The sequence below is a fragment of the Copadichromis virginalis genome, linkage group LG16 (assembly GCF_057382275.1).
Source record: "Copadichromis virginalis isolate Kocher_CV1m ecotype Utaka linkage group LG16, C_Virginalis_male_GT1.1, whole genome shotgun sequence".
Lineage (NCBI taxonomy): Eukaryota > Metazoa > Chordata > Actinopteri > Cichliformes > Cichlidae > Copadichromis > Copadichromis virginalis.
Window position 1 is genome coordinate 5,466,110 of NC_140633.1, and position 26,825 is coordinate 5,492,934.

The window sequence follows — 26,825 nt, forward strand, 5'->3', positions numbered from 1 at the left end:
GTCCTTGTCTATCTTTGCCCTCCTTTTTTCCTCTTCTCTTTTGCTGCCTTTCCATGACGAATAATTGGCTATTTTGTGTGAAAATAAAAGAAACAGTCTAGACAGAACTTTGCTATTAAGATTATACTTTTAATTTTTGTATAAAATAACAAAAGCCAATAAAAATATGTAAAAACAAACACAATACACAAATTATATCTAAATATTGTTCACTGAAGTAGTCTGTGGTATTCGAATGCTAGCATTCAGCTAAAACCACTCAATTCAGAGTCCCTCTGGTCCTCAAGTCCTGTAGCAGCTCAAGAAGCTGCTCTTAAACATCGGCCATCATCTTCCTGTGGCACACTGGAAACGACAACACCCTTCATGCTTCTCCATGTGAGGAGTGGACAGGGTGATGGAAGGTCTTACAGCTCCCAGTGGAACAACACATCTCATTATTCCACTGTACTTGTGCTCTGTGCTCACTGGTCCTGAAACACACGGATCACAAAGAAAGCGGTTCATGCATAGTCTGACTGAAACATTGCAGCAAACACTTGTGTTTGGTTCCTACCTTTTCAGAACTTTTCACTTCTCACCATCCATTGTTAAATTCTCACTTTTCTTTTTCTGCACCTGAAGGAAACACACTTTCTCAGTTACAAAGTACACTCAGGACCAATCGGATAAATTAAATGCAGCCGCATTTAAAAACACACACACTTGTAAAAATCATCCAACCTCGTTCACGGCATCATCAGTCTGTTTGAGCTCTTCGTACCGGTCTCTTGACTCTCTGAGTGGCTTTACCATCACCTCCTCAATCTGTGGGAACAGCTAACAGATGCACACACACACATGCAGTCAGTATTAAAGCTGCAAACGCCTCATTATTTTGTGTTTATGTAACTCTAAGAGTCAAAATGTGTGAAGTCAAGAGACAGTGTAACAGTGTATAACAATAAGCAGTCCATTTAGATCCTTAGCACAGACAGGTTTACACTTGTAAAATGTAACACTTTGGAATTTTAGCAGGAACTTCCTGGTTGGAATTTATAATTATTGCTTTGACAGTTTATGCATTATCCTCCATTTTATCATTATTGCTGATGTGTCACTGCTAAAGCACACATTTACGGTAACAGGTGCTTGAGGTGGAACTAGTTTAAACTGCTTTATATACTCATTCTTATAGGTGATCAAAAAGTTCTGCACCATCACCAAAAAAAAATCTATTTTGGCTAATCTCCCTTTAAGGCCATCTGCTACTGGACCTCTGCACCACTTCCTGTTCTCCCATTCTTGCACACTTACACAGAGAGCAAGTGTTAACTTCTCTGACTATAAAGGGTATAAAGGATACATTTACATGATGACTGAAACTAGCACCACTGGTGAACAATTCCTCGATTCTGGCGCAGTGTGATTTGGCGTTTGAAAGCCACAGAGACACCGTGTTTAGGGAAAATGTGTTTGTTATTGATCAATGGTCACTGATCAGTGGTCATGACAATTTGCATATTTATGATCAAGAAACTGACCTCACCAGTGGTTCTAGTTTCCAACTTTAACCAACTTTGACTTAAGAAGTCACTTGGATGAGTGATGAAATGTTTCTCCCACTGAAAACGTTGATTCTAGATGAACAGAATCAATGTTTTGGGATGATTTAGCATGCATCAAAACACTTCTCTGATTAGTGTTATTGGAGTTGGGTCTCCACTTACAATTCAGAGACCAAACATCAGTTTAAATAAAAGACATTATCGTATCTGAGGGAAATGTTGTTTGTTGTTTGAACAAGACGCTTGGTCAGAAAACACTCACTTTATCTAAGAAATTTAGTGTAACATCTGAGGAAGAACATACAGCACATACAGAACACCTGGGAAGTATTCACAGCGCTTCATTTAGTCCACATTTTTCATGTTAGGTCACTTCAAAATTTTAGACACAATCTTGTGCTCAGAGTTTGTTCCTGTGCTGCCGCGGTTAGTGCCCGTGCTATCTGTGCTGTCTTTCAGTCCATCTTTGGTAAGATCTCTCAATGTCAGTCGCTTCTGTCAGTGGTCATACTGTCCTTCCATGATGGTTCCTCTCCTTGTTCCTCCTCTTTCTTGGGTTTCTGCTGCTTGAGGTATTCACTAAGCACATGTCAGTTGTTTCCATCTTCCCGATGTACTTATGGATGTTCGTTGTTTCATCGGTGGTTGGCCTCCTTCCTTTCGCTTAGCATACATTGCCGTCTATCTCCTTCTTTGGCCAGCTTATTATCCCAGCAGGGTATCTAATCACCGGCAGGGCATAGGTGTTGATTGCCCAGATCTTGTTTTTCCCATTCAGCTGCTCTTCAGGACTTGGCTGACCCTCTGCAGGTATTTGGTGGTTGCGGCCATCTCTTTTATATATATAAAGAGGATCCCAGATACCAACTACAGATCCCATTCTGTAGTTGGTATCTGTAGCCATTCTATTTGAATGAGTGGATTCAGACTTATGCAGAACAGAAGTGGGGAAAAAGCATCTCTTTTGGTAAATCCCACACTTGATGGCAACTTGTGCAATTGGCTTTAAGTCTGGCCTCCTTCCTTGTGCTCTTCCAATATTGCTCTATCTCCATCTCCAGCATTCCCTCTGTGTGGCCTCTAGTCTCCTTCTCCATGGAGGATACTGCTTCTTGTGGCTGTTCATCTTGTAGCCAAGCATCTGGACGAATCTTGCCATGATGTTGCCAATTCACTTGCTCACAGGAGATCATATCATTGTTAGGGTTTTCTCAGTTTTCTTTGTATTATTGCCAGCAGGCAATCGACCCAAGGCTCAGCCACCTCCATGGCCCTCACTTCATTGGAGATGTCACAACATTTGATAAGTACCATCTTCAGCTGCACACAACACAGGGTCAGAGGGTCGAGGCTACCATAAATGCTGATGTATCAAACCGCCTGTGAGACTCGGTTCATATCCACACCTTTTCTCATGATAACCTCCCCAAAGTGTGCAGCTTTGCTCTCAGGTCCAAAATTGAATTTCATTCTTAGCTGGGCTTGGATCTGCTGGCTTCCTGCCGAACAGTAACTCAAAGGGAGAAAATCCCATGGATGCCATGGAACCTCTCGCACTGCAAACAACAGAGGCTCTATCCAGTGATCCCAGTTGTGTTCATTCTTGTGAATGAACTTACGAATCATGGACCTTAAAGTCCTATTCAGTCGCTCCACTAAACCGTCGATCTAGGGTGGTAGACACTGGTCCGAACAGATTTAATGCCAGTTAATTTGTACAGTTCTTTTAGTGTGTGAGACAGGTTGTAGATGCATCCCCACACACTGACCCAATAGATTCTTAAACCCCGGCCAATCTGTCCCCAGAACTGAAGCCTTTACTCTATGTGTTTTGCCCTGAAACTTTATCTGCAGCCAGCGCCACTAGGGGATATTTGTGAATGTCTCCATGCACACACCTGACCTCCACCCACTCTGCGTCCAACAATGCCTGTGAAGCCCATTTCCACCAAAGCTTGGCATATATCCCCTGGGCACCTTACCGGAACACTGTGTGGCCCTCCTGGACCGGAGGAGGGTGTTGGAGCCCCTGCGACGCTGAACACCTGCTCCATGTCTATCAGTGGGCACACTCCCACCACAGGTGTCCCTGCCGCCCATAACCCCAACACCCTTGCCTTGGCATCGGTGCCGACCTGCGTGGTGTTTGTCGCTGCCAGGTCCTGGGGAGGCAGATCGGGGAGAAAGGGGTTAGTGGGCTGTAGCTGCAGTGGCGGTTCTGCCAGGGCAGGGCTGGGGAGCCAGCCGGCCAGTGGGACGAGACCAGTTCCAGTGACCCTCTGCCTCCTCTGGCTGCATGGCCAGGTGGTCCTCCTCTTCCGGCTGGTGGCAGCAAAGCCACCGTGCTGTCTCCCAGGGGAGCCCTTCCACGAACTGCTCAAGGACCACCTGCCCTAACACCTGCGCTTCTCTCTTGGTCGCTCAGGTCGTAGCCACCTTGCCCCTGAGTCGTGTGGCCTCCGCTGTCGTGTAGCCCCATCCCAAAGGCCAATCTTCCACTGCCATCTGGCTTCTCCTGAACCACTGGCAATGTTCTTCTGGTGAGAGGCCTGCCCAGTCCAAGACATCCCTGGAGGTATCTGCAAAGCTCCCCTGACTAGCGCTAGGCTCAGAGCCCCCATCTGTGCCTCCCCCAAAAGCAGCAGCCCCCAGCACCCACTCCACCGCAGGAACGTCTGTCACACCGTGTTGACCCGCTGAACTGAAATATGGGTCACTGGTTTTCTGATCCTCCTAAAGTCCACAGTCATTTCCTTGTTCTTTGTTACTGCAAGTGATTCCACTCACTCCACATGACAAAGGAGTCCACCACAGGTTGGTGCATCATCTCACCAAACCCACTAATGCATCCATCCACCACATCAGAAAATCTTTGTAGATGGCAGGTCTCTGTACAGTGGCTGAAGTCCAAGGTGTAGAGCAGGGGTCTTGAACGCCAGTCCTCGAGGGCCGGTGTCCTGCAGGTTTTAGATGTGTCCTTGATCCAACACGGCTGATTTAAATGGCTAAACTACCTCCTCAAGTGTCTTGAAGTTCTCCAGAGGCCTGATAATGAACTAATCATTTGATTCAGGTGTGCTGACCCAGGGTGAGATCTAAAACCTGCAGGACACCGGCCCTCGAGGCCTGGAGTTCGACACCCCTGGTGTAGAGGGTGAACAGGGGATAGGGTAACGGGGGAGGACGGCCCCTTGTGGTGCCCCGGTGTTGTTGATCAACTTGTCAGACACATAGTGTGGTCTTTCTGCCAGGTAATCTATAATCCAGCGCATGAGACAGGCATGGCTGTTAGTTTATCACTCAGGAGGACTGGTCTGATGATGTTGAATGCACTGGAAAAGTACAAAAGAAAAAATGACCTTCACAGTGCTCACCTGCTGTTCCAAGTGGCATAGACATGATTGAGCAAGTAATGGAGTTCTGAACTCCGAGGTGGGGTTGGTAAGCAGATGTGGCCTGACCATAGGTCAGAGCTGATCGAGGATCAGCCTATCCAGGGTCTGCATGATGTCTTAAATTAACGCCACAGATCTGTAAACCTGCTGCGTGGCATCTTTGGTACAGGAACAAGCAATAACAGCTTCCACAGCACTGGGACCCTCTCCAGACTGATCGTAAACAGTTTATAAAAGACTCCACAAAGCTGGACAGGAGGTAGTCCAACTCCTGTTGGATTTCACATACAGTGGGGCAAAAAAGTATTTAGTCAGCCACCGATTGTGCAAGTTCCCCCACTTAAAATGATGACAGAGGTCAGTAATTTGCACCAGAGGTACACATCAACTGTGAGAGACAGAATGTGAAAAAAAACTCCATGAATCATGGTAGGATTTGTAAAGAATTTATAAAGAATTTATTGGTAAATCAGGGTGGAAAATAAGTATTTGGTCAATAACAAAAATACAACTCAATACTTTGTAACATAACCTTTGTTGGCAATAACAGAGGTCAAACGTTTACTATAGGTCTTTACCAGGTTTGCACACACAGTAGCTGGTATTTTGGCCCATTCCTCCATGCAGATCTTCTCGAGAGCAGTGATGATTCGGGGCTGTCGCCGAGCAACACGGACTTTCAACTCCCGCCACAGATTTTCTATGGGGTTGAGGTCTGGAGACTGGCTAGGCCACTCCAGGACTTTCAAATGCTTCTTATGGAGCCACTCCTTTGTTGCCCGGGCGTTGTGTTTTGGATCATTGTCATGTTGGAAGACCCAGCCTCGTTTCATCTTCAAAGTTCTCACTGATGGAAGGAGGTTTTGGCTCAAAATCTCACGATACATGGCCCCATTCATTCTGTCCTTAACACGGATCAGTCGTCCTGTCCCCTTGGCAGAAAAACAGCCCCATAGCATGATGTTTCCACCCCCATGCTTCACAGTAGGTATGGTGTTCTTGGGATGCAACTCAGTATTCTTCTTCCTCCAAACACGACGAGTTGAGTTTATACCAAAAAGTTCTACTTTGGTTTCATCTGACCACATGACATTCTCCCAATCCTCTGCTGTATCATCCATGTGCTCTCTGGCAAACTTCAGACGGGCCTGGACATGCACTGGCTTCAGCAGCGGAACACGTCTGGCACTGCGGGATTTGATTCCCTGCCGTTGTAGTGTGTTACTGATGGTGACCTTTGTTACTTTGGTCCCAGCTCTCTGCAGGTCATTCACCAGGTCCCCCCGTGTGGTTCTGGGATCTTTGCTCACCGTTCTCATGATCATTTTGACCCCACGGGATGAGATCTTGCGTGGAGCCCCAGATCGTGGGAGATTATCAGTGGTCTTGTATGTCTTCCATTTTCTGATGATTGCTCCCACAGTTGATTTTTTCACACCAAGCTGCTTGCCTATTGTAGATTCACTCTTCCCAGTCTGGTGCAGGTCTACAATACTTTTCCTGGTGTCCTTCGAAAGCTCTTTGGTCTTGGCCATGGCGGGGTTTGGAGTCTGACTGTTTGAGGCTGTGGACAGGTGTCTTTTATACAGATGATGAGTTCAAACAGGTGCCATTCATACAGGTAACGAGTGGGGGACAGAAAAGCTTCTTACAGAAGACGTTACAGGTCTGTGAGAGCCAGAGATTTTCCTTGTTTGAGGTGACCAAATACTTATTTTCCACCCTGATTTACCAATAAATTCTTTACAAATCCTACCATGTGGATTCATGGATTTTTTTTTCACATTCTGTCTCTCACAGTTGAAGTGTACCTCTGGTGCAAATTACTGACCTCTGTCATCATTTTAAGTGGGGGAACTTGCACAATCGGTGGCTGACTAAATACTTTTTTGCCCCACTGTAATAATAATAATAATTGAGGGCACAGGTAGTTACTCTCTGAAAGCTGGGCAGGGCAACACAAGGTCCCTAGTGCCTAAACAGGATTTGCTTGTGGAAGGAAGAACAGGCTTAGCGTTGCCAGTGCTGTGAATGTCTCTGACCAAACGATCACAAACAGAATTCATAAGGTAAGGTCCGATATCCTCTACTGGGCTCCGCGCTCACTGCGCAGCACTTTGCCATAGAATACCAGAATTGGCAGGTCAGCCACTGGCAGGTTCACCCGGGCATATGTGACAGTGGTGACACGGTCTGCATGACTGGTTTGGTGGTAGGCCAGTAAAGATCAAAGATTTGATACCATTGACTGGACCCCTGACCAAAATCCAACAGAACACCCCTGGGACATATTGCTTCGATTCATCTGAAACATCTTCCTTTTAGCAGTTAACATTTTCCAGCAGGAACAAGAGCTTCATTTCTGCAGAGGAATCATTAAGCTGAGTCTTTTCAGGTCTATCATCATCACTCTCAAATGAACCTGCTAAACTTGTAGAATTGTTTGTAAAAGTCCAGGACACTATTTCCACAAATGATTTTAATGTACAACAGCAGTGACATGCAGTTTGAATAAATGTGTTAGCTACTGAAATATTTCTGCCTCAGACTGTACAGTTTAAATATGTCAGTTGTTGTGTCTCTGTGGTATTGTAATGCAAAACATGAAATTATAAAAAAGCTCTAATAATATGCAGAGGAATAAACACGGTAGACCTTCACATATATTTGTTGTATCTCTGTTTGCTACATTCTTAAAATTAGCAGGGTAATACTGAAAATTCAGGAATTCAAAGTAGATAGCCGTCTCGCTTCAGGTGTAATAGGAAAGCAGTTAGCCTAAAGCAGCAGCTAGTTTCCTTTCAGTTTGAACCCTTTACCCAATTTGAAGAATTATAAAGGAGAGCAAGGACCCACTCCTATCTTACACCTCTCTTATTTTGTCTGTCCTTGACTGTCACCGTCCACTCACCTTCATCACAGTCTCAAACATGGGGAGGAGGACGAATTTGATGAAGCCAGTCTGGGCTGTTGACTTGGTGACCTTTTCTCTGTCCATGAACGGAGCCACAGGAAGTCCCTCAGCCTTCTCCCTGTCACTCTGAGCAGCACAAACACATATTTTCCATAAGCAGCTCACTTTTTTTGTCCTCCTACTAAAGTAAATGAGGCTAGACTTCAAGTGACTGCAGGTGTCTCATTGTTATTTATTAACCTTGTGTAGCATCACAGCTAACCAGAACTTTCTGTGTACAAATGAAACAGACTTTGGAATGCTGCCTGCTTGTATTCAAATGCTCCTTGACTGCTATACCTACCTGCATGAAGTACTCCTCCAGCAGGCAATCGACCCAAGGCTCAGCCACCTCCATGGGCCGCACTTCATTGGAGATGTCACAACATTTGATAAGTACCATCTTCAGCTGCAAACAACACAGGGTCAGAGGGTCAAGGCTACCATGAATGCTGATGTAGCTAAGTACATTTGCACATTTTTCAGTAATCTTTTCCATTGGACAGGCTGGGGAACGAACTAATCTTCTCTCTCTCTTCCAGTTTGCTCAGCAAAGTGAAGCAGGAGTTACCAATCACATTATTTTCATTTTACTGTCTGTCCTTGCAAGACTGATACTTTATTTACTAACTGTCCAGTTACTGAGTTTTCCACATTAATCTTTAATTCATGTGTTATAATTCATGTATTTGTTGGTTGAGATTAGCTGATCCTAACTGTAGGTGACAGCACCAAGATTTATTTATAAATGTGTCCTTACGCAGGCAACATGCTCCTTATTTGTGTAGTCAAAGTTGTCAACTTTCTGCTTGAAGGTTTTTAGGATCTCACTGTGGCGTGCCATGTCTGTGGCCAGGATCAATGTGATAGTTTCCTGATAAACAAGACAAAGGAAATAAATCATCAGTATAGACACGGAGAACTCAGTGTCTTATGCTATTTTCTGTAGATGTAGTTTAAGATAAAGAGCATGGTGTGAAATAGTCTTAATTAGTCATTTAAATCTAATTTTGAAACAGTTGGATGTAAAATGTGAATTAAAACAAAATGCAAATTGTAAATGTCATATTACCACAATCTAACATTCACACATATTCATAGATGCATCAGAGGACAACTTGGGGTTACTATTTTGCTCAAGAATATTTAGCATGCAGACTGGAGCAGCCAGGATTTAAACCACCGCCCTTCTTATTAGCACATACAGTAACCTGCACTACCCCCTGAGCTACAGTCACCCCAGCCACTAGGGACAGCCACAATGTCCATAGCACTGAGAAGCAAGTAGAAGGATGGCTGAAGAACACTGATAGATGTGGATTACATGGGAGTTTAAGGCCAACATGGCCTGTTCCCCAGGTTAATGTAGCCCATGACAGTGCATGCTGTCCCATTTACTGTACTGAAAGGAATGAAGTAAAAGATCAACAAGTACCTTAGCAGGTGGCTGGGAATCTAGATCTAGAGAACTACAACTACCCCTCTCACTGAAAGGTTGAGTGGAAAGAATATCAGGTTATCTTGACTTTCAGAGACTCAAGAGACATGAGGTCAGAGAAGCAGGGATAAAACCCAGATCGAACAAAGATGAAGGCCTTGTACATCACTGTCCCAAGCAGAAAGAGTCCTGAAGCACCTGTTAAATATTTTGTGCAGGGTCTCATCAAATAATAATATAATTATTTTTGCCATTGTAGTGCATGTATTAACCCAAACAATACTTCTGTTTCTGCAGCTGCACATAAGTACCTGTCGTATCTGTTTAAAGGCCTCAGGGTCAAAGTTGAAGAATATGTTGCAATCAGGCTGGGAGAAAATCTGGAAGGCCACAGCACAGTGGTGGTTCTCCAGAGGAGAAATATCATTGTAGCGAAGGGCCATCTCCGTTCTAGCGTTGATCTGATACCTGCGGAGGGAATTATGACAAAGAGGATCAATAAGAGGAGTGAGAGGCACAGGGACAAACGTGACAGGAGGAGAGAGACTGAAGACTGAGTTAATAGAAAATTGAAAACACAAAGAACTTCCTGTTTTAGTTTGAAAGGTAATTGTCTCATGTTCTATGGCTGTGTCCCAATTCAGGGTCTGCACGCTTGAAGTACGCATTTTAAGTGTGATTACGTCACCGCCACGCGACGACGGCTGTTCCAATTCGAAGTGTACTTCAAATGCATACTCCAAATGCGCCGTCGATTTCCCCAAATATCAAGCGTGGTCCGGTGCACGCTTTGTGGTCCCATATATCCCACAATTCATAGCGCGGCGGTGGGTGTGGGCAAAATACGGCAGACGGGAGCGGCTGAAGAGTGAACTGTCAAAAGTAAGTACTGAATATGATGTCACTTATTTATGTGCGAATGTTTAATAACGAAGAACATTAAAACATTGCTGTTGGCCACATGTCGGCAAAGTTATGTGACATTAGTGATGTCTGTACTTTCAGCATTAACTGTACACACACACACACACACACACACACACACACACACACACACACACATATTTATATAAAAAAAAAGAAAAAGAAAACACCCAGCACGCCCCTGCGGGCGGTTTTATCTTTCAAACTCGGGTCCTCTACCAGAGGCCTGGGAGCTTGAGGGTCCTGCAGTATCTTAGCTGTTCCCAGGACTGCGCTCTTCTGGACAGAGATCTCCGATGTTGTTCCCGGGATCTGCTGGAGCCACTCGCCTAGCTTGGGAGTCACCGCACCTAGTGCTCCGATTACCACGGGGACCACCGTTACCTTCACCCTCCACATCCTCTCGAGCTCTTCTCTGAGCCCTTGGTTGTTTCGCCGTCATTGTGGATGTTGGGTATCAAAGAATCCATAGGTCCCGCATCCTATTCATGTAGCCCCTTCCGCCGGGGTTACTTGCGTAGTTGCATTCCAACAACGCCCTGTTTTCGTCCCTTGCCCACCGATGCCTTCTTGTTCCAGTAGCCCACTTTTCGCCAGGGTGCCCTGGTTCCTCAACACCTGATGCGGACCTTGTTGATCCGGGCGACGTCGAGCCGGCATGCCTTCATATTTATCTGTCTCGCTCATGTCTGCGGTAGGCTTGCTTAGCATAGGGGGTCTAGCCTTAGGACCCTAAGGTGCGTACTTATAGTACGCACCGTACGTAGTACACGTAGTGCGCGTACTTCAAGCGTGCAGACCCTGAATTGGGACACAGCCTATCCCATATGAAAAAGATATATATAAATCTTATAAAGTTTTTATCTGTCTTGTATGAAACTTGTATGAAAAGCATACAAGAGTGAAAACACATATAAGATCCCTTGAAAAATTATATAATGAAACTTGTATGTTTTGGATACTTACAAAAAAATATATGAAAGTAATGAGAAAGTGGCCACTTTCATGAGTTAATCATATATGTTTTTACTATTTCTTTTCCATATGGGATGTCTCATTCCCTTCTCAGCTCTCTATCAGTGTGTAGACTTGTCTTTTACAAATTGTTTGTACACATACCTGTTATTCTTTTTTTAATCCTCTATCCTGTTACTACAATTATTTGTGCTATTTTGATGTAGTTTTTTTTTTTTTTTAATATTTCTATCCCTTTGACTTATCCTCTCAGTTTAATACTGCACCTCTGTTTGTCCTATTGAATTGATCTGTTGTTTGTGTAACCGGCATGACTCCAGTGTCTGCATGTATTTGCTCCATGTGATCAAGAATAGAACGGGCAAAAAAGAAGACAGATGACACAGAGAAGCACCATCTATTGCTGCATTTCTGTGTCTTTTCTTACATGTTGTTGAATCCAGGATGATCGAGGTCATGACACACAGCAGCTGTCATGAGAGCCAGAATCTCCATCTGAGTAAACTTCTCCTAAAACATAATATAAACATTGGTTTTATTTTTTTAAAAAAAGTAAAACACCAAAAAGCTTTATTACTGGGGAAAAAGGTGTACATAATCCAAAAATAAAATTCTTAAGGGCAAGGGAGGGCTGACACACACACACACACACACACACACATATATATATATATATATATATATATATATATATATATATATATATATATATATATATATATAGTTAGTTAGTTACACTGCAGTAGGTCTAAGCTGCTGGGTCTATTTACAGACCACTCTGTGTTTAATTAATAATTATTAATCTCTGGCTTCCACAGCCTCCCTGAGCCTGGTTCTGCCAGAGGTTTCTTCCTGTTAAAAGGAAGTTTTTCCTTCCCCCGTCACCAAAGCACTTACTCATAGGGGCTCATATGATTTGGCGCTATAAAAATAAAATGCAACTGAACTTAACTGAATTAGATAACTGCAATATAACCATAATACCATAACAAAAAGACAACATGTCGAGATTTCAGAATACAAAGCTATAAAACAAATATAAACAAAATCAGAGAACCCCTAAATATCCCCAAACTCTAAATCCTGGGTCAACGACCCAAGGGCCATGACGGGTACAGCGGAAGAAAACTCGTGGTAAAGTCTCTGAGAATCACATTACCTGAAGGCTGCAGAGGCAGATCATGCTGTACATCATCTGGGTGACACAGAAACAGTGGCGGAAGTTGTGGTAGGGGTTATTCCTGTAGTTGTCATGGATACACAGCTACAGTGAGAGAGAAAGCAGCAGTTTCATCACAGAAATTCCCTAAACATAAATATTAGCTTTTGGAAATTATTTCTTTATTTTCTGTTCAGGTAAGGTTTATTTTATAGAAAAAAGGTAGAGCCAACTGTACGGGGTCAAGGTCTCACCAGCCATCTTTTCAGTGTGATGGGATTTATATTAAAGTCTCTGACCAAGCCCAGGTCATGGTACATATGTTCCAGACAGCTCAGCATCTGGACAGCAAAGGAGTTTGTTAGTGCAGAGTATAGGATGTTATTTTTGGCTTATTCTTAAAATTCAACAGATGTTACTGTCCTTTAACAATTTTAACATAAAACTAAGTATAAATATATAATTATGTATAATTATATAGTCATTTATATTATTATTATTATTTTTTAAATGAAGTGCATTTGTTTATGTTTTGGATATATTATTATTATTATTATTATTATTATTATTATGTTTTCAGGCATAGGAAAGAATTTTGATCTCAAGTTTTACCATAAAATCTTCTGCTTTGGACCTGATCCAGGGATGTTTACTGTCCTAGCATAACTGACTAAACTTCTGTAAAGCAGGTTACATTGTTGGAAACATAGGGAACATCACAATCAAAATGGGAACAAGAAAGATTTATTAAACTGCTCATCCCAAGTAAGGCACAGTTCTAGTCAGGTGGTGATAACTCTGTGGACTTCTCTTTAAGTGATAATGTCCGTCTACTTTCTTACTTTAAGCCATGACTCAAAAACAAGTGCTAACTAGTTAACAGTCAGAAAACTGTTAAAATCACATTCACTGGCTAATCACCCGTCATTGATAAATAAAATAATCAATGTATTAATCTCACCTCATTGGGCTCCCACTGCCAAGCATCAAACGTAGGCGATGTAAGAGCTTCCATTGTCTCCTTAGACAGATGGCACTTGACACACACACAAAGGACAACAGGACACACAGGAGTCACAAAGAGAAGAAGAGAGGAGAGACACATATTGTGGGTGATGTGGGTTCACTGCCTCCACAGGTCTGCTGTGACAGCATGCACTGCAGGCAGCTGATTTGCAGTTAACCCTGTTTACATCTATCTGGCTTGGGGTGCATAGTAAGTAAGCATGGATCATAAATACGATCCACACTCATTATACTCTTTACACATTCAAACTAAGAGACAGCGACTCTATCCTGATCAGTGTTAATAAAGGTGGCCAATCTCTGAAAATTAGACACATTAAATTTTGTCTTGACAAATTTCATCTCCATTTGTGGATTTGTGATTTGAGCACTGTGGAGGTGTGACGGACATAAAATGGAGTAAAAGCCTTACTTTGGGGTCAGAGGGAATGCAAGGACTCCGCTTCTTGTTGTCATCCAAAAAATTACTGAAAAGGAAAAAAAACATCACAACAGTTTATGTCTGTAATATTAATCATAATACAAAAGACCATTTTATTAGCATAACCTTCATCATTTACATGAACTCCTAATTATTTCTGTTAGTGTTGCTGCTCCATGACATTAAGTCAGAGGGACAGCTCTGTCACGGTTCTGGGTCATGTTGACCCAGCTTTCTGTTTTTCATGCTTTGGTGTTTTTCTAGATTATGATTTATGATTTGATTTATCAGTGATACTGTTTTGATTATGATGATTATTTAGTAGGCTTTGGTCAGTGTCAAGTCTGTCTCTCTCTGTCTAGTCCGTGTCTTAGTAAAGTGTGTTTTGTTTCCTGTTTTACTTTGAAGGTTCTTGTTCCTGTCTGATGTCAGTGTTCCAGCTTTGCTCTCCCTGTCTCGTTAGGTCTTATTTCTCCCAGCTCTGTCCCCCTTCTGTCTCTAATTCCTTGATGACTCCCTCAGTGTATTTAAGCCCAGTGTGTCTTTGTGTCAGCGTTGCGTCGTTAATGTCTGTTCACCTTCACTTGCTCTGTGTTCATGATTTCCAGTCCTCCTGCATCTCAGTTTAGAGTTTTGTTTGCTTTTGTGAGTTTTTTTATCTTGATGTTTTGTTCCAGCAATAAAGCTGCATTTTCAGTTGAAACCTCGTTTCCTAAGAATCCTGCATTTTGGGTCCACCACTCCTGCCTGCCACACAGCCGACCATGACAAGCTCAGGTTGAGCAAATTGGATATTAAGCAAAAGAGGCAAGTTTGGATGGTTTGTCCTGAAGGAGGACATGCAGATGATTGGTGTGACCATGGAGGATGCCAGGGATCGGGTAGGGAGAAGGAAAATGATCCACTGTGTTGACCTCTGAAGAAAGCAGCTAAAAGAAGAACTGTTGCTGCTACATGTACTACTATTAAGGTTAAATTAGCCAAACAAATTACAAATAGTAGTTGACTGATTTTATAATGACTGATTAATTGTTTTTAATTGTTCCAATAGTGCATTAACTATCACCATCACTGGGCTTAGCACACTAATACTAATGTGTCATCTCAAAGGAGCAGAGAATTCATTGTGTTGCTGTTACCTGTTGTTTCTGGATGCGATCTCCTCACGGAGCTTCTTGATGTCATTGCGACACTTCTCAATCTCCATCACCTTCATCCCCTCCACTGCAGACAGAGTTATTCGTTAAAACCATGCCAGACCTGTAAAGTTAGCATTTGCAAGGTATTGTGTACAACACTTAACTTCAGTGACCATTCTTGCTATGAAGGATTGCAGCAACATGCTCAGTCTATGCTATAGTTTACACTGACCTTTATTCATATGAGGGAGCACGAGCAAAGGAAGAGCATTTCTGAAATAACTGTATCGCTCTCTTTATAACAAACTGAGGTTATTGTACTCGGCCCTGAAAATCTTAGAAATATGGTATCTAAGCAGATTCTTACTCTGGATGGCATTACCTTGGCCTCCAGTAACGCTGTGAGGAACCTTGGAGTCATTTTTGACCAGGACATGTCCTTCAACGCACATATTAAACAAATATGTAAGACTGCGTTCTTCCATTTGTGCAACATCTCTAAAGTTAGAAATATCCTGTCTCAGAGTGATGCTGAAAAACTAGTTCATGCATTTATTACTTCCAGGCTGGACGACTGTAATTCATTATTATCAGGAAGTCGTAAAAACTCCCTGAAAAGCCTTCAGCTGATCCAAAATGCTGCAGCAAGAGTCCTGACAGGGACTAGAAAGAGAGAGCATATTTCTCCTGTTTTGGCTTCCCTTCATTGGCTTCCTGTTAAATCCAGAATTGAATTCAAAATCCTGCTCCTCACATACAAGGTCTTAAATAATCAGGCCCCATCTTATCTCAATGACCTTGTAGTACCATATCAGCCTATTAGAGCACTTCGCTCTCGCTCTGCAGGCCTACTTGTTGTTCCTAGAGTATTTAAAAGTAGAATGGGAGGCAGAGCCTTCAGTTTTCAGGCCCCTCTTCTGTGGAACCAGCTTCCAGTTTGGATTCAGGAGACAGACACTATCTCTACTTTCAAGATTAGGCTTAAAACTTTCCTTTTTGCTAAAGCATATAGTTAGGGCTGGACCAGGTGACCCTGAATCCTCCCTTAGTTATGCTGCAATAGACATAGGCTGCCGGGGGATTCCCATGATGCATTGAGTTTTTCCTTTCCAGTCACCTTTCTCACTCACTATGTATTAACAGACCTCTCTGCATTGAATCATATCTGTTGTTAACCTCTGTCTCTCTTCCACAGCATGTCTTTATCCTGTCTTCCTTCTCTCACCCCAACCAATCACAGCAGATGGCCCCGCCCCTCCCTGAGCCTGGTTCTGCCGGAGGTTTCTTCCTGTTAAAAGGGAGTTTTTCCTTCCCACTGTTGCCAAAGTGCTTGCTCATAGGGGGTCATGTGATTGTTGGGTTTTTCTATGAAGCGCCTTGAGGCGACTTATGTTGTGATTTAGCGCTATATAAATAAAATTGAATTGAATTGAATTGAATAGAGACAGAGCACTTGCAGAGGATGCACTCTCATATCTTTCATGGAGAAATCTTGAGTTGTGTTTTGCCAAAGTGTGATGTTGAGAGGTCATCACAGTCAGGATTTAATGAGGTTTGAACAGCTGTGTTTAAAGCCATAATTCATGGTATGCTCTTGATGTCCGCCCTGCTGAGTTGTTCTGCTGCTGTTGCATCAAAAACGGGCAAAAACCTTCACTTTGTTCTGAACACATGATTACATCACTAAGATGCCCTCACAGTGCAGAAATCATGCATCACAGAGTTAGTGAGCTTCATTAGCTGCTCTGAATAACTACTTTAGCTTTATTTGCAATACAACAGAAAAAATGTGTTTCTACCACTTTGATCATCTTGGATTCAGAAAACAGACACAGTCTTTACTTTTAAACTTTACTTTTTAAGTTTCAAATGTACTTTTTTTGAAAAGCTTACAAGCTTACTGGATCACGCAATCTTGAACCCTGTTCTAGTTATGCTTTTATGGTTTTTTTCTTTGGTGTTTTTTGCATGCTATGCTAATAAGTCATGTGGAACTTTATGGTGGTACCTTAATATAAAGTGTTAACACACAGTTAATAAAACAGGTGTGATAACTACATTTCCTGATTTACTACTATTTTGTATGTTTGTTGCACTTAAATGTTTAGATTATCAAACAAATGTAAATATCAAAGATAGCACAAATAAACACAAAATGCACGTTTGTTATCGGGAGATTATAGCCTATAATTATAGCCTTGCTTGAATCACTGCAATCATTGCTAAACAACGACAGAATAAATGTTCCTGCTGGTAATTACTTTAACAATAAACTCCTATATTATAAAAGATAAAAGAATAAGAAAAGTAAGACGATCACAACATTCATTGATCATATTGCATAACTTTGTATTGCCTGCCAAGACGCCATCAGACAAGCTGGTCAAACTAAGTCTAGCAGCACGGTGAACAATTCGGCAGCCTCAGAAGTGCAAAGTTCCCGCTTGCACTTAATAAAATGGTAGAAGCTTGCTAGAGGAAATGGCATTGGTGCATGACCTTACATTGGATGTTGTGTAAGTATAAAATGACAGCACACACTTTTATACTCTGAACAGGTCAATGTTCAATAGACTCTAATGATCTCACAAAGTTAACTGCCTCCCAAGGTGGGTTAGCAGACCACACACACAGTGGGGCATCAACTTATCTAATCACAGTATCATTAACTGTAGAGGAACACAACTTCAGACAAAATGCATTGAAGGTGCTCGGTTACCTGTACGCTAATGTGCATGAATGAGGCTGAGCATTACAGTAATCTAATGGTGAAGTCTTTTCTATAGTTTTATACCTCTATTGCAGAAAGTTGAATTTCAGAAAATCTAACTACATAATTTGACACAACACCATGATCTGATAAATCTCCATACAGAAAGAGGTTCATGTCAAACCTGTTTTTAGCCACAGAATTCCAGAGAATTGCTATGACATTTGAGAAAACAGTTCATTTTGCAAAACAATCTTTTAGGGCATAGGTGTCAAACTCTGGCCCGCGGGCCAAATTTGGCCCGCAGCCTAATTACATTTGGCCCGCGAAGCCATACCAAATTACTATTAGAGCTGGCCTACTGGTATTATACAGCTAATATATATATTGTTTAGTATTAAGCTTTGCTTGTTCCATATTCAGTTTTTCAGCAAAACGTGTTTGAGTCCATAAGAAAAGATTCATTCTTATATCTGGAGGAATAAATATATTTCAATAAATATTAATGTTAGCCCGCGACTTTGTTCCAGTTTTGAATTTTGGCCCACTGTGTATTTGAGTTTGACACCCCTGTTTTAGGGGGAAAATAAAAATGAAAAACGTATAAAAACCTGGTTGCATAAATATGCACTCTTAAACTAATGCTAATAATGTGTTTTTGCAAAAGGCTGTCAGTAACAAAGTGCCTAAATAAATAATTTCAAATTGTTTCTTTGCTCAGTTGTCTTGGGAGAAATTCCCTTGAGAAACAGACGAGAGATGAGAAACTGCAAGTCCTGTGGAGTCGCATTAATAAGCTAAACTCGTTTCTGCTTAATATTTATTTAGTAAATAGACATACTGTAGGTGTAGTAATAACATCAACATTTTATTAGTATTTAATCAACATTCGCCAAAAGAGTTGTGAGAAACGAGCATATTTTTGCAACATTTCAAAGACTACTTTATAGAAAATGCTATAGTCATGTTACTTGTAGTTTATTTACTTCATGTGTTTTCAGGGTTTTTTCTTGGTTAGTAAGAGAAATCTAGCCTGTTTTTGAGCTTGGACAATAGTGTATTAAAGCCATGTTCAGTATCTGAGGTGGAAATGCAAAGCGTGTCACATGAACAATGAGTAAGCTTCCACATCTTTCATTCTTCCATGTTGTTTTTAACATTTTTTCCTCCTCACAGCTGTCTGCTAGCCTCTGTCACCATTTTCTGCCCCTACAAAATGTAGGGGTAGGACTGTGATTCGTTTCTCTTGCCCAATTATTTTTTTTCTTTCAGTTACAGATGCCTTCTGTGTGTTATGACTTGCCTGGGGAGGGGCACATTTTCAGATTCTTCTTTTTTTTCTCTGAGCATATTAGAGGGACAGTAAACACTTTAATAATCTCGTAACAGAGAATGACATGACAACTCCATCAATGGAGGTGTAAATCTCAGTAAAAAGTGTAGCCTCATGAGCAACTTTTCCAGCTCCATATCAATTAGGTTCTGATATTTCTCTGTGTGTTTAGTCTCATAATGGTGATTCAAATCATAATCATTAAACACAACAATCTGCTCTCCACAAACCAGATGTGGGCTTCTAAATAAATAGAAGTCCATATCTGGTTAAAAATAGAGTACAAAATAATGAAGGTCAAAACATAGACACCAAAAACTTTCACACTTTAATGGAAACCATGGAACTTGGAGGAACACACAAGGCACACAGCAAGAAGAAGGATGTGACAGAACAGAGGCAAATGGAGGTCATCAATACACAAGAGGAGGGCAGAGTGAAGACAACTGGGAACTACAGCTGAACTCAGTCTAACTAATGAGACAAGGAGACAATAGCTCACAAGAGGACCTATCAAAATAAAACAGGAAGTAATAATCCCTGGCACCAGGACTAAAACATACTAACCTGACAGAACTAAACAGTGAGCACAGAGACAGGGTGCTAGCTAACCAAAGCACAGGGACATAGGGACACAACAATGGGGACAGAAAGGGATACAATCACAGAGACAAGACTAAGATGGACTACACAAAAACAGAAACTAAGATCATCTTCAGAAGAGCACAGAAAACAAAACTAGGGAACAATCTAAAACTCCAAAGTACAAGATATAGAAATAGATCATAAATCATCTCAAATCCTAAAAGAAACCAAATCATGAGACCACAACATAAATTGAAAATTCTGGGACAAAGACCCAGAACCATGACGGTGTGCTGAACACTGGGGGAGTCAAGGTCTCTGTCTAAATAAATAAATAAATAAATCTGGGTAAATTTCCAGATGATTAAACATGCAACTATTTTGCTGATAATAACTGAAATGAGTAAAGAAAACCAACAGCCTATTTATACAAGATAATTCATAATTTTATTGGGGGGGCTATATTGGTTGGGTCTGATTATTGCGGGGGTCACAACCCCCCTAACTCCCCTGGAAATTACGCCCCTGTGGATCCATGAATAGATTTATCAGAACCTGTCTCAGTGGATGAGTGACTGAGAAGACGTCATTCTTTAGGAGTGGAAACATCGAGAAAAAAAACGACGGAGCCTTAAACAGGGATTAAGAAGTGAATATAAAATATGTACACTTACAAAATAGTAAGTGTCTACAGCCTTTTGTCACGGTGGAGGCTCAGTTATGGTTTGATTTAATATCTCAGAGGTGTTTTACTGGATTTAGTTTGTCAAGTGTGAGTGCCAGCCAGCGGTGTTAGGGCCTTCATCTTCCATGACCTAAAGCATGTTCTTGGCCCGTGATGTAAAGTGACTTTGACATTCCTGTGCTAGAGTAACTGCCTGTCTCCTGGAATTCCCTCCATGCTGTTGAGACTGTGCTGGGAAAGATGCAGCAAATTTTCTGATAATGGCATGTTTTGATATCTGCTTGAGGCTGTGCTGGCAGACATAAACAAAAATACTTTGAAAGACACAGCAAACCTTCTGGTAATCAGAAAGAATCAGAGTCAGAATCAGAGTTGTGTTTATTGGCCAAGTATATGTGCAGACACATACAAGGAATTTGGTTCCGGTAGATGGTGACTGTTTTGCTCTGTGATCCTGGAGGAGTTGGGCTACCAGACTATACAGATGTCCAAGGTTTGCTCTGAAGTATTGCACTCGTCTTGTGCTGGGGTGATATATGTGTGTGTGTGTTCAGTACCGCGACGGCTTGTCAAAAGAAGCTGGTCCTGGTTTGGATGAATGTGCAGCATCTCCTAGAGGGCTGCAGTTTGAACAGGTGAGATGCAGGATGAGTGGAGCGTTAGACGGTCTTCTTACAAATGCTATTTCTTCTGTGCACTGTGAAGTATTGCAGACACTGCTGTGCCTTCCTGATTATGGAGGAGGTGTTTACAGTCCAGGAGAGGTTGGAAGAGATCACGGTGCCCAGGAATGTGAAATCCTGAAGTCTCTCCACAGGGTCATCATTTATGTAGAGGTAAAGGTGGTCTGCTCTGTGTCTTCTGAAGTCCAGGATCATCTCCTGTGTCATTGTGGTGTTCACTGTCTACTCAACATAATGCAGACAGATTCATTACATCGTCTCTGTGGCAGAGTCATCATCATCACCTGCAAACTTCCCTATGGTCTTGCTGGTGTAAGCAGGTCTGCAGACAGAGGTGTAGAGGCTGTAGAGCCATAGGCTCAACATACACCTTTGTGGGGAGCCAGTGCTCAGCAGAGGAAAGGTGTGGACTGAGTTTGGAAGGTTGCTAAAGAACCAAGAGCAAGTGGGAGGGGGGAATCCCAGTTCAGACAGTTTCCTGACCAGGATGTCAAGGCATGAGACAGTTCTTCTGCATGGGTCTGCCCTCTGAAGTAGGTGATATGCTAGATGCCCTGCCACACCTGCCGAGAGGGCGAGAAGGTCCTCAGTTCAACTCCACCATCTGGCCGGGGCCTTTCTCTGTGGCGTTGGCATGTTCTCCCCGTTTTGTTTTCTCTGGGTACAGTCCAAATGCAGGTAGTGAGATTAGGTTAACTGGTGATTCTAAAGTGTGTCTCTCTCTATGTGTTAGCCCTGTGTGAGGTTGGTGACCTGTTCAGGGTGTACCTTGCCTCTTGTACTATAGTAGCTGCAATAGGCTCCAGCCTACCTCTGTTCCCATCCCAAGAAGCTGATCTCAGTGTCCCATTTGTTTAACTTCATCTCTGTCGCTGAAGACGTCTGTGGAAAATTAACTGGAACCACACTGGTCAGGACTTCCTCCCAGAACAGACAACAAATCGATCATCACTGTCTTCCTGTTCCAACATATTTTCCAGGTCAGAAAGTCTCGTTATTTGCTAAACACATTCCTCTCCGCACTCAGTCAAGGGAACTGTCTCCCAGTTTCACTGGTTTCAGTCAGTCATAAATCCCGTCACATGCATCTCAAATTACCCAGAAATATGAACATTTGTAAGTCTTGCAATGTATCGAGGGTTAAACCAGTCTGTTCCAGCCGTCTGTGACCTCTGGCCACTACCTGCCTACTCTGTGATGAGGTTACTGGATGTTTGGCCTGTCTCGTGGACTGGGAGGGGTATAGTCCAGAAGAGAGATCCTGGGTGCCTCGGCCATTCAATTGAATTTATATAGCACCAAATGACAAGAGTGCTGCAAAACACTTTATATTATAAGACAGAGAACCAACAATAATAGAGAGAAAGCCCAAACAATCATATGACCCCCTTTAAGCAAGCACAGTGAAAAGGAACAACTTCCTTTTAACAGGAAGAACCCTTCAGCAGAACCTGTTGGAGGTTTGTCTCCCAAATCCAAAATGGGGCTATAAACACATAATGTGTCACTTTCTATGTGACATATATGATCATTGACTTTTCGGTGAGTTGGCTATAAGTCACGAGGATAGTGATGACTAATCAAACACTGCATTCCTTTTTCAAATGTGTCTTTTATATCCAAGATTAACAGCTGATGACGGAAGACAGTAAATGTGACTGTAGAGTGGTGGGAACGAACTTACGCTCTACTCTCTTTTCCAACATTGTGAGACGGTTGGTGACCTCAGTCTTCAGCTTGTTGATTTTGAATGCCCTGCAGACACATGGAAGTAGGTGGGAAATAGGAAATGGAGAAGTTGTTAATGAAAATGGAAAGGCCACCATCTGGGACTCTAAACCAAACAATCAAAATCAAATCAACAATTAACAGCTTCTAAAAAAGTCACTAATTAAAGGTGAAAATCTGCCACCATCCTGGCTCATTTGACCCAGCGCTTTGCTTTTTAATCTATTTTGATATTTATGTTTAAGTTCATGCAGTTATCTTTATCTCATCTATTTTGCCTAGTTTGCCCAGTTATAGTTTATTTTCTATTAGATTCCTCTTGTGTCTTCGGCCCTTGTGTTTATGTCCTTGTCTCCCGTCTTCTCCTCTTGTTTACATGTTTTCCCTCAAGTCCCTTTCCATCCATCATGTGTGTGTTTCCGCACCCATCATGTTCAGTTTGTGCGTGCTTATGTCTATGTCTCATCTCCAGTTCCCTTTTTCCTCTGTGTGTATTTATAATGTGCGTATTCCTCGTCAGTTTGTTATGTTAAGTCTGTGTGTCTTAGACTGTCATGTGTCATGTGTTCATCTTTCCTCTTTTATTTTGAAGAGGTCTGGTGTCCCATGTTCATTGTGTTTAGTTCTACTTCCCCTGTGGCATCATTATGTTCATTCCACCCAGCTGTTTCCACATGTGTTTGCCCTGATCACATCCTGTGTGTCCTTGAGTCTGCATTTATTCCTTGACTGATTGTCTGCTATCCTGCTATGCTCACGCCATGTTTTCCAGGATTTCATGTACTTATGCCAAGTCTTCACGGTTCATGTTTTCATATTCACTTTCAGGGTTTCTTATGTTTATCCTTAGTTCACCCAGTTTAATGTAGTGTTTAGTTTTGCTTTCGGCTCTTGTTTTGTACAGTTAAAACCAGCCTGTAATAAAACGGCTCGCTTTCAGTTAATATTAAGCTTATTTCCATGCTTTGTATTGTTTGCTTTTGTGTCCCCTATTCTCCACTCCACACAGTCTCCTCACTGAGACAAAGTCTCCCTTTCAACCTGAAATTACACTGTGGTGTCATGAGGACAAATAATTGTGTCATGGTCCAAATACTGATACCGAACTGCACATTCCTGCACTGCTCTACTCCATATATTTACTTCTAATGTCTACAGTAAGTATATCTTCAAAGATTAAGGTGCTTCAAGATTTGGCATGACTGCTCCAGCTTGACAGTTCATAAAGGAGCGAGGGAGCTCATGGAGAAGCTTAATGATCAATGAACAGTTATGTTTACACATAGTTTTTGTCTTAGTAAGAGCAAGAGTATTTATATTCTTGTGAACGTGTTCACATTAATCCATATCCGTTGTTTATTCATTTTTGGCCTGTCGCTGTATTTTAACTCTTTCAGGTGCCCGTCTTCATACCTCATCTGTCATAAGGAAGCACATGCAGAATGCTACATAGATACATAAACATGTTATTGTATTAAAAATGTGACAGTAAGTCAAATAATGTTAAATATTCTTCTGCTCGTCTTAAAACACAGCAGGTGCAAATTCACTGCTCACAGCAAATTTATTTTCAGACATGAAGATCCTTTATTTCAGCTTCAGACTTTGACAAACCACCAAAGCTCTGCTCTACTGCAGAATTACAGCACTAACAACACTGTTTCATTGGCTTGAAAATGACATGAGAGCAAAAGCAGCAGAATCATCTGTGGAACAACAAGTGAAAGTTCAAAGAGGCAGATACGGATGAAGAGATACGACGACAACAACAGATAACTAGCAGTAACATTAACAAGTTGCAGCTGCTGTTAACTCGAGGTGGGGTTATAGCCTCGTTGAATTAATACAAAGTGAAGAACATGAAAGAAAAGCCACAGCAGTTATAAAACCGACATTTTCATCATTCTGTTTCAGGTTTTGGAGATACAAGGTTTTCTGTTTTCTGGACAATGCTCTACAAAACCCCCAAGCCAAGCTAATTGAAAGAAGGAATATAAAAGACGGTGTTAGAACAGAGTGTAAAGAAACCATTTACAGTAAATTTAGACTGAAACATGCGCACTCACCTATCTGCTTACTTTGAAAACTGCTCTGCTGCTCGCGTCAGTACATTCTGAAAGAGTTCCTCTTTATCTGAAGAGAGAGTAGGCATGGAGCGGTGTTACGTACTACCCCCTCCCACCCCAGCCCCCCCCCCACACACACACACACACACACAGACTGAGGGCTTAGTGTAAACAACTTCAGTCCACTCAGGGAGAATATTTCATTGTGAATACAAAATGCAGCGAGAAGAGCTGTGCATGAATATTTAGGATAAATACACACTCTCTCTTTGCGTCATACAGGCACGAACACACGAACACACAGAGATTGTGTAAACCAGTCACAGAGGCCAAGCAACAAAAGGCAGGGGCAGAACAGATAAATAAAGTGTGTCCTCTTCCCTTTGGCTTAGCTGTTGGTGACTAACATAGTGTTTGAAGACAACAGAGACTTACTGACAGCTTAATGTGTTAACAAGCCACTTCTGATTCCTCTTACCGCACAGTGGGAACAAGCAGGATGTACAAACAGAGTCCTGTTACTGCCTTAAAGCTCCAGCATTGTGGGCAAAGTTCAAAGCCACAGGCCAATAAACTAAGTGCTACAAGAAATTGTAAAAAAATCCACTCAGGTCATTGCAGACAGGAGACTTGTTAACAGCATTGCTCTGTGTGCTTAGTTAAACTGTTTCAGCTGAAGTGATTGGAAAGACGCCTCAGCTGAAACATGGTGGAGCATGCGTGTCTAGATGAACCCAGTGTTTAGTGTGTGTGAGCGAAAACTCAAACACACTGCTTCATCATCGTGTGGAGACAGTCACAGCTCGCGCCATGTCAGGGGTGACAAAAGATGTTAAATGAAAAGATCTTCTGTAACGTTTCATCAACATCTCATGTGTGAGCACAACAGTAGTTTATTCCAACAGTTTCACACGTGGGCTCAAGTCGCACAAGAAAAGCAAAACTGACACTTTTTTCACTCGTCTGCTGTGGGACTCAACCTCTCCACAGCACGAAACACTCGTCAGCTACAGCAGCAGAGATGTGACTTAGTGGCCTTATTATTATTTTTTTAAGTGCTACTAAAGTGGTTAGTTATTAACACAGGAATAACACACGTGTGACTCCATATTGTAGTGGTTTGCACATTTGCCTAACAGGCAAAGAGTCAGTGGTTTGATTCCAGCCCCAGGTGTTGTGGTAGGAAGGGCGTCTCATATAAAACTCTGCCAAACCACAACAAATAGCTGAAAGCAGCTTTTAAAAAAATCAAATCTGCAGGCAGAATGCACAAGTTTCAACAGCATATTGCACACTTTGAGCTGAAGCTGCTTTTTAGCAGTGAAACCTTAGTTTTAAGTGTTTTTATTAGAAAGTTACACATCACTTTGATGTGCACAGGAAACTGGACGTATTTGTACTAGATACCTCTTAGGTATCAGTTGCTAAAGCAAAATTGTGGTGTGAGAGGAATTTTATGATGCTTTTGAATTTTTTATGTCATTGCACGTGTCACAAGTACAAGGCAAAGAAATGCAGTTCGCATCTATCCAAAAGTGCTTTAGCCATGATATAGATATATTACAAATATATATTAGCAATAGTATAGATATATAAATACATTACAGAAATGGGTCTATTATGGTATGTAACAGTGTACACAGTAGGAAGTTATGAATATGCTATAACTGTAAGTATGTACAGGCTGTAGTGGTGTAGAAGCTATGTACAGACTATGAAAAGGATATAAATATGAAAACTATACAGAAATGTGATGTGGACTCCCAGGAACTTGAAGCTGCTCACACGCTCCACAGCCGTCCCCTTAATGTGGATGGGTGGATGTGGGTCAGCATTCCTCCTGTAGTCCACGATGAGCTCCTTGGTCTTCTCGGCGTTGCATACAAGAGGAAATATGAGGATGAGGAAGATGAGTATGACTCAGAAATGGATGATTTTATTGATGATGGAGGTGAGGTGCAGGAGGAAATTTCTAAGCACATTTCTAAGCCTCATCTTCGTCATTGATGAGGCCAATCACCGTGGTGTCATCTGCAAACTTAATGATGGTGTTGGAAC

The 26,825-nt window shown here is 42.0% G+C and overlaps 1 protein-coding gene across 4 annotated transcripts; it reads right to left on the reverse strand.

Moving 5' to 3' along the window:
• Positions 1 to 114: 114 nt before the first annotated feature.
• On the reverse strand, positions 115 to 25,264 carry pde9aa (phosphodiesterase 9aa). 4 transcript variants are annotated; one of them, XM_085435012.1, is made up of 16 exons: positions 25,203 to 25,257; positions 24,768 to 24,834; positions 22,658 to 22,728; positions 14,978 to 15,062; positions 13,830 to 13,884; positions 13,353 to 13,427; positions 12,646 to 12,732; positions 12,392 to 12,496; positions 11,660 to 11,742; positions 9,645 to 9,801; positions 8,656 to 8,769; positions 8,200 to 8,304; positions 7,854 to 7,982; positions 724 to 819; positions 557 to 618; positions 115 to 473 (listed from the first exon to the last, which is right to left on the reverse strand). In XM_085435012.1, exons 3-15 carry the CDS (start codon positions 22,677 to 22,679, stop codon positions 571 to 573), a joined length of 1,161 nt encoding a protein of 386 aa, XP_085291138.1. In that variant the 5' UTR covers positions 22,680 to 22,728; positions 24,768 to 24,834; positions 25,203 to 25,257; the 3' UTR covers positions 115 to 473; positions 557 to 570. The 4 variants fall into 4 exon arrangements, with proteins under 4 accessions (XP_085291138.1, XP_085291137.1, XP_085291139.1 ...); XM_085435011.1 differs by lacking the exon at positions 25,203 to 25,257 and having other exon boundaries at positions 24,780 to 24,853; XM_085435013.1 differs by lacking the exon at positions 25,203 to 25,257 and having other exon boundaries at positions 24,768 to 24,840.
• Between the last annotated feature and the right edge of the window lie 1,561 nt (positions 25,265 to 26,825).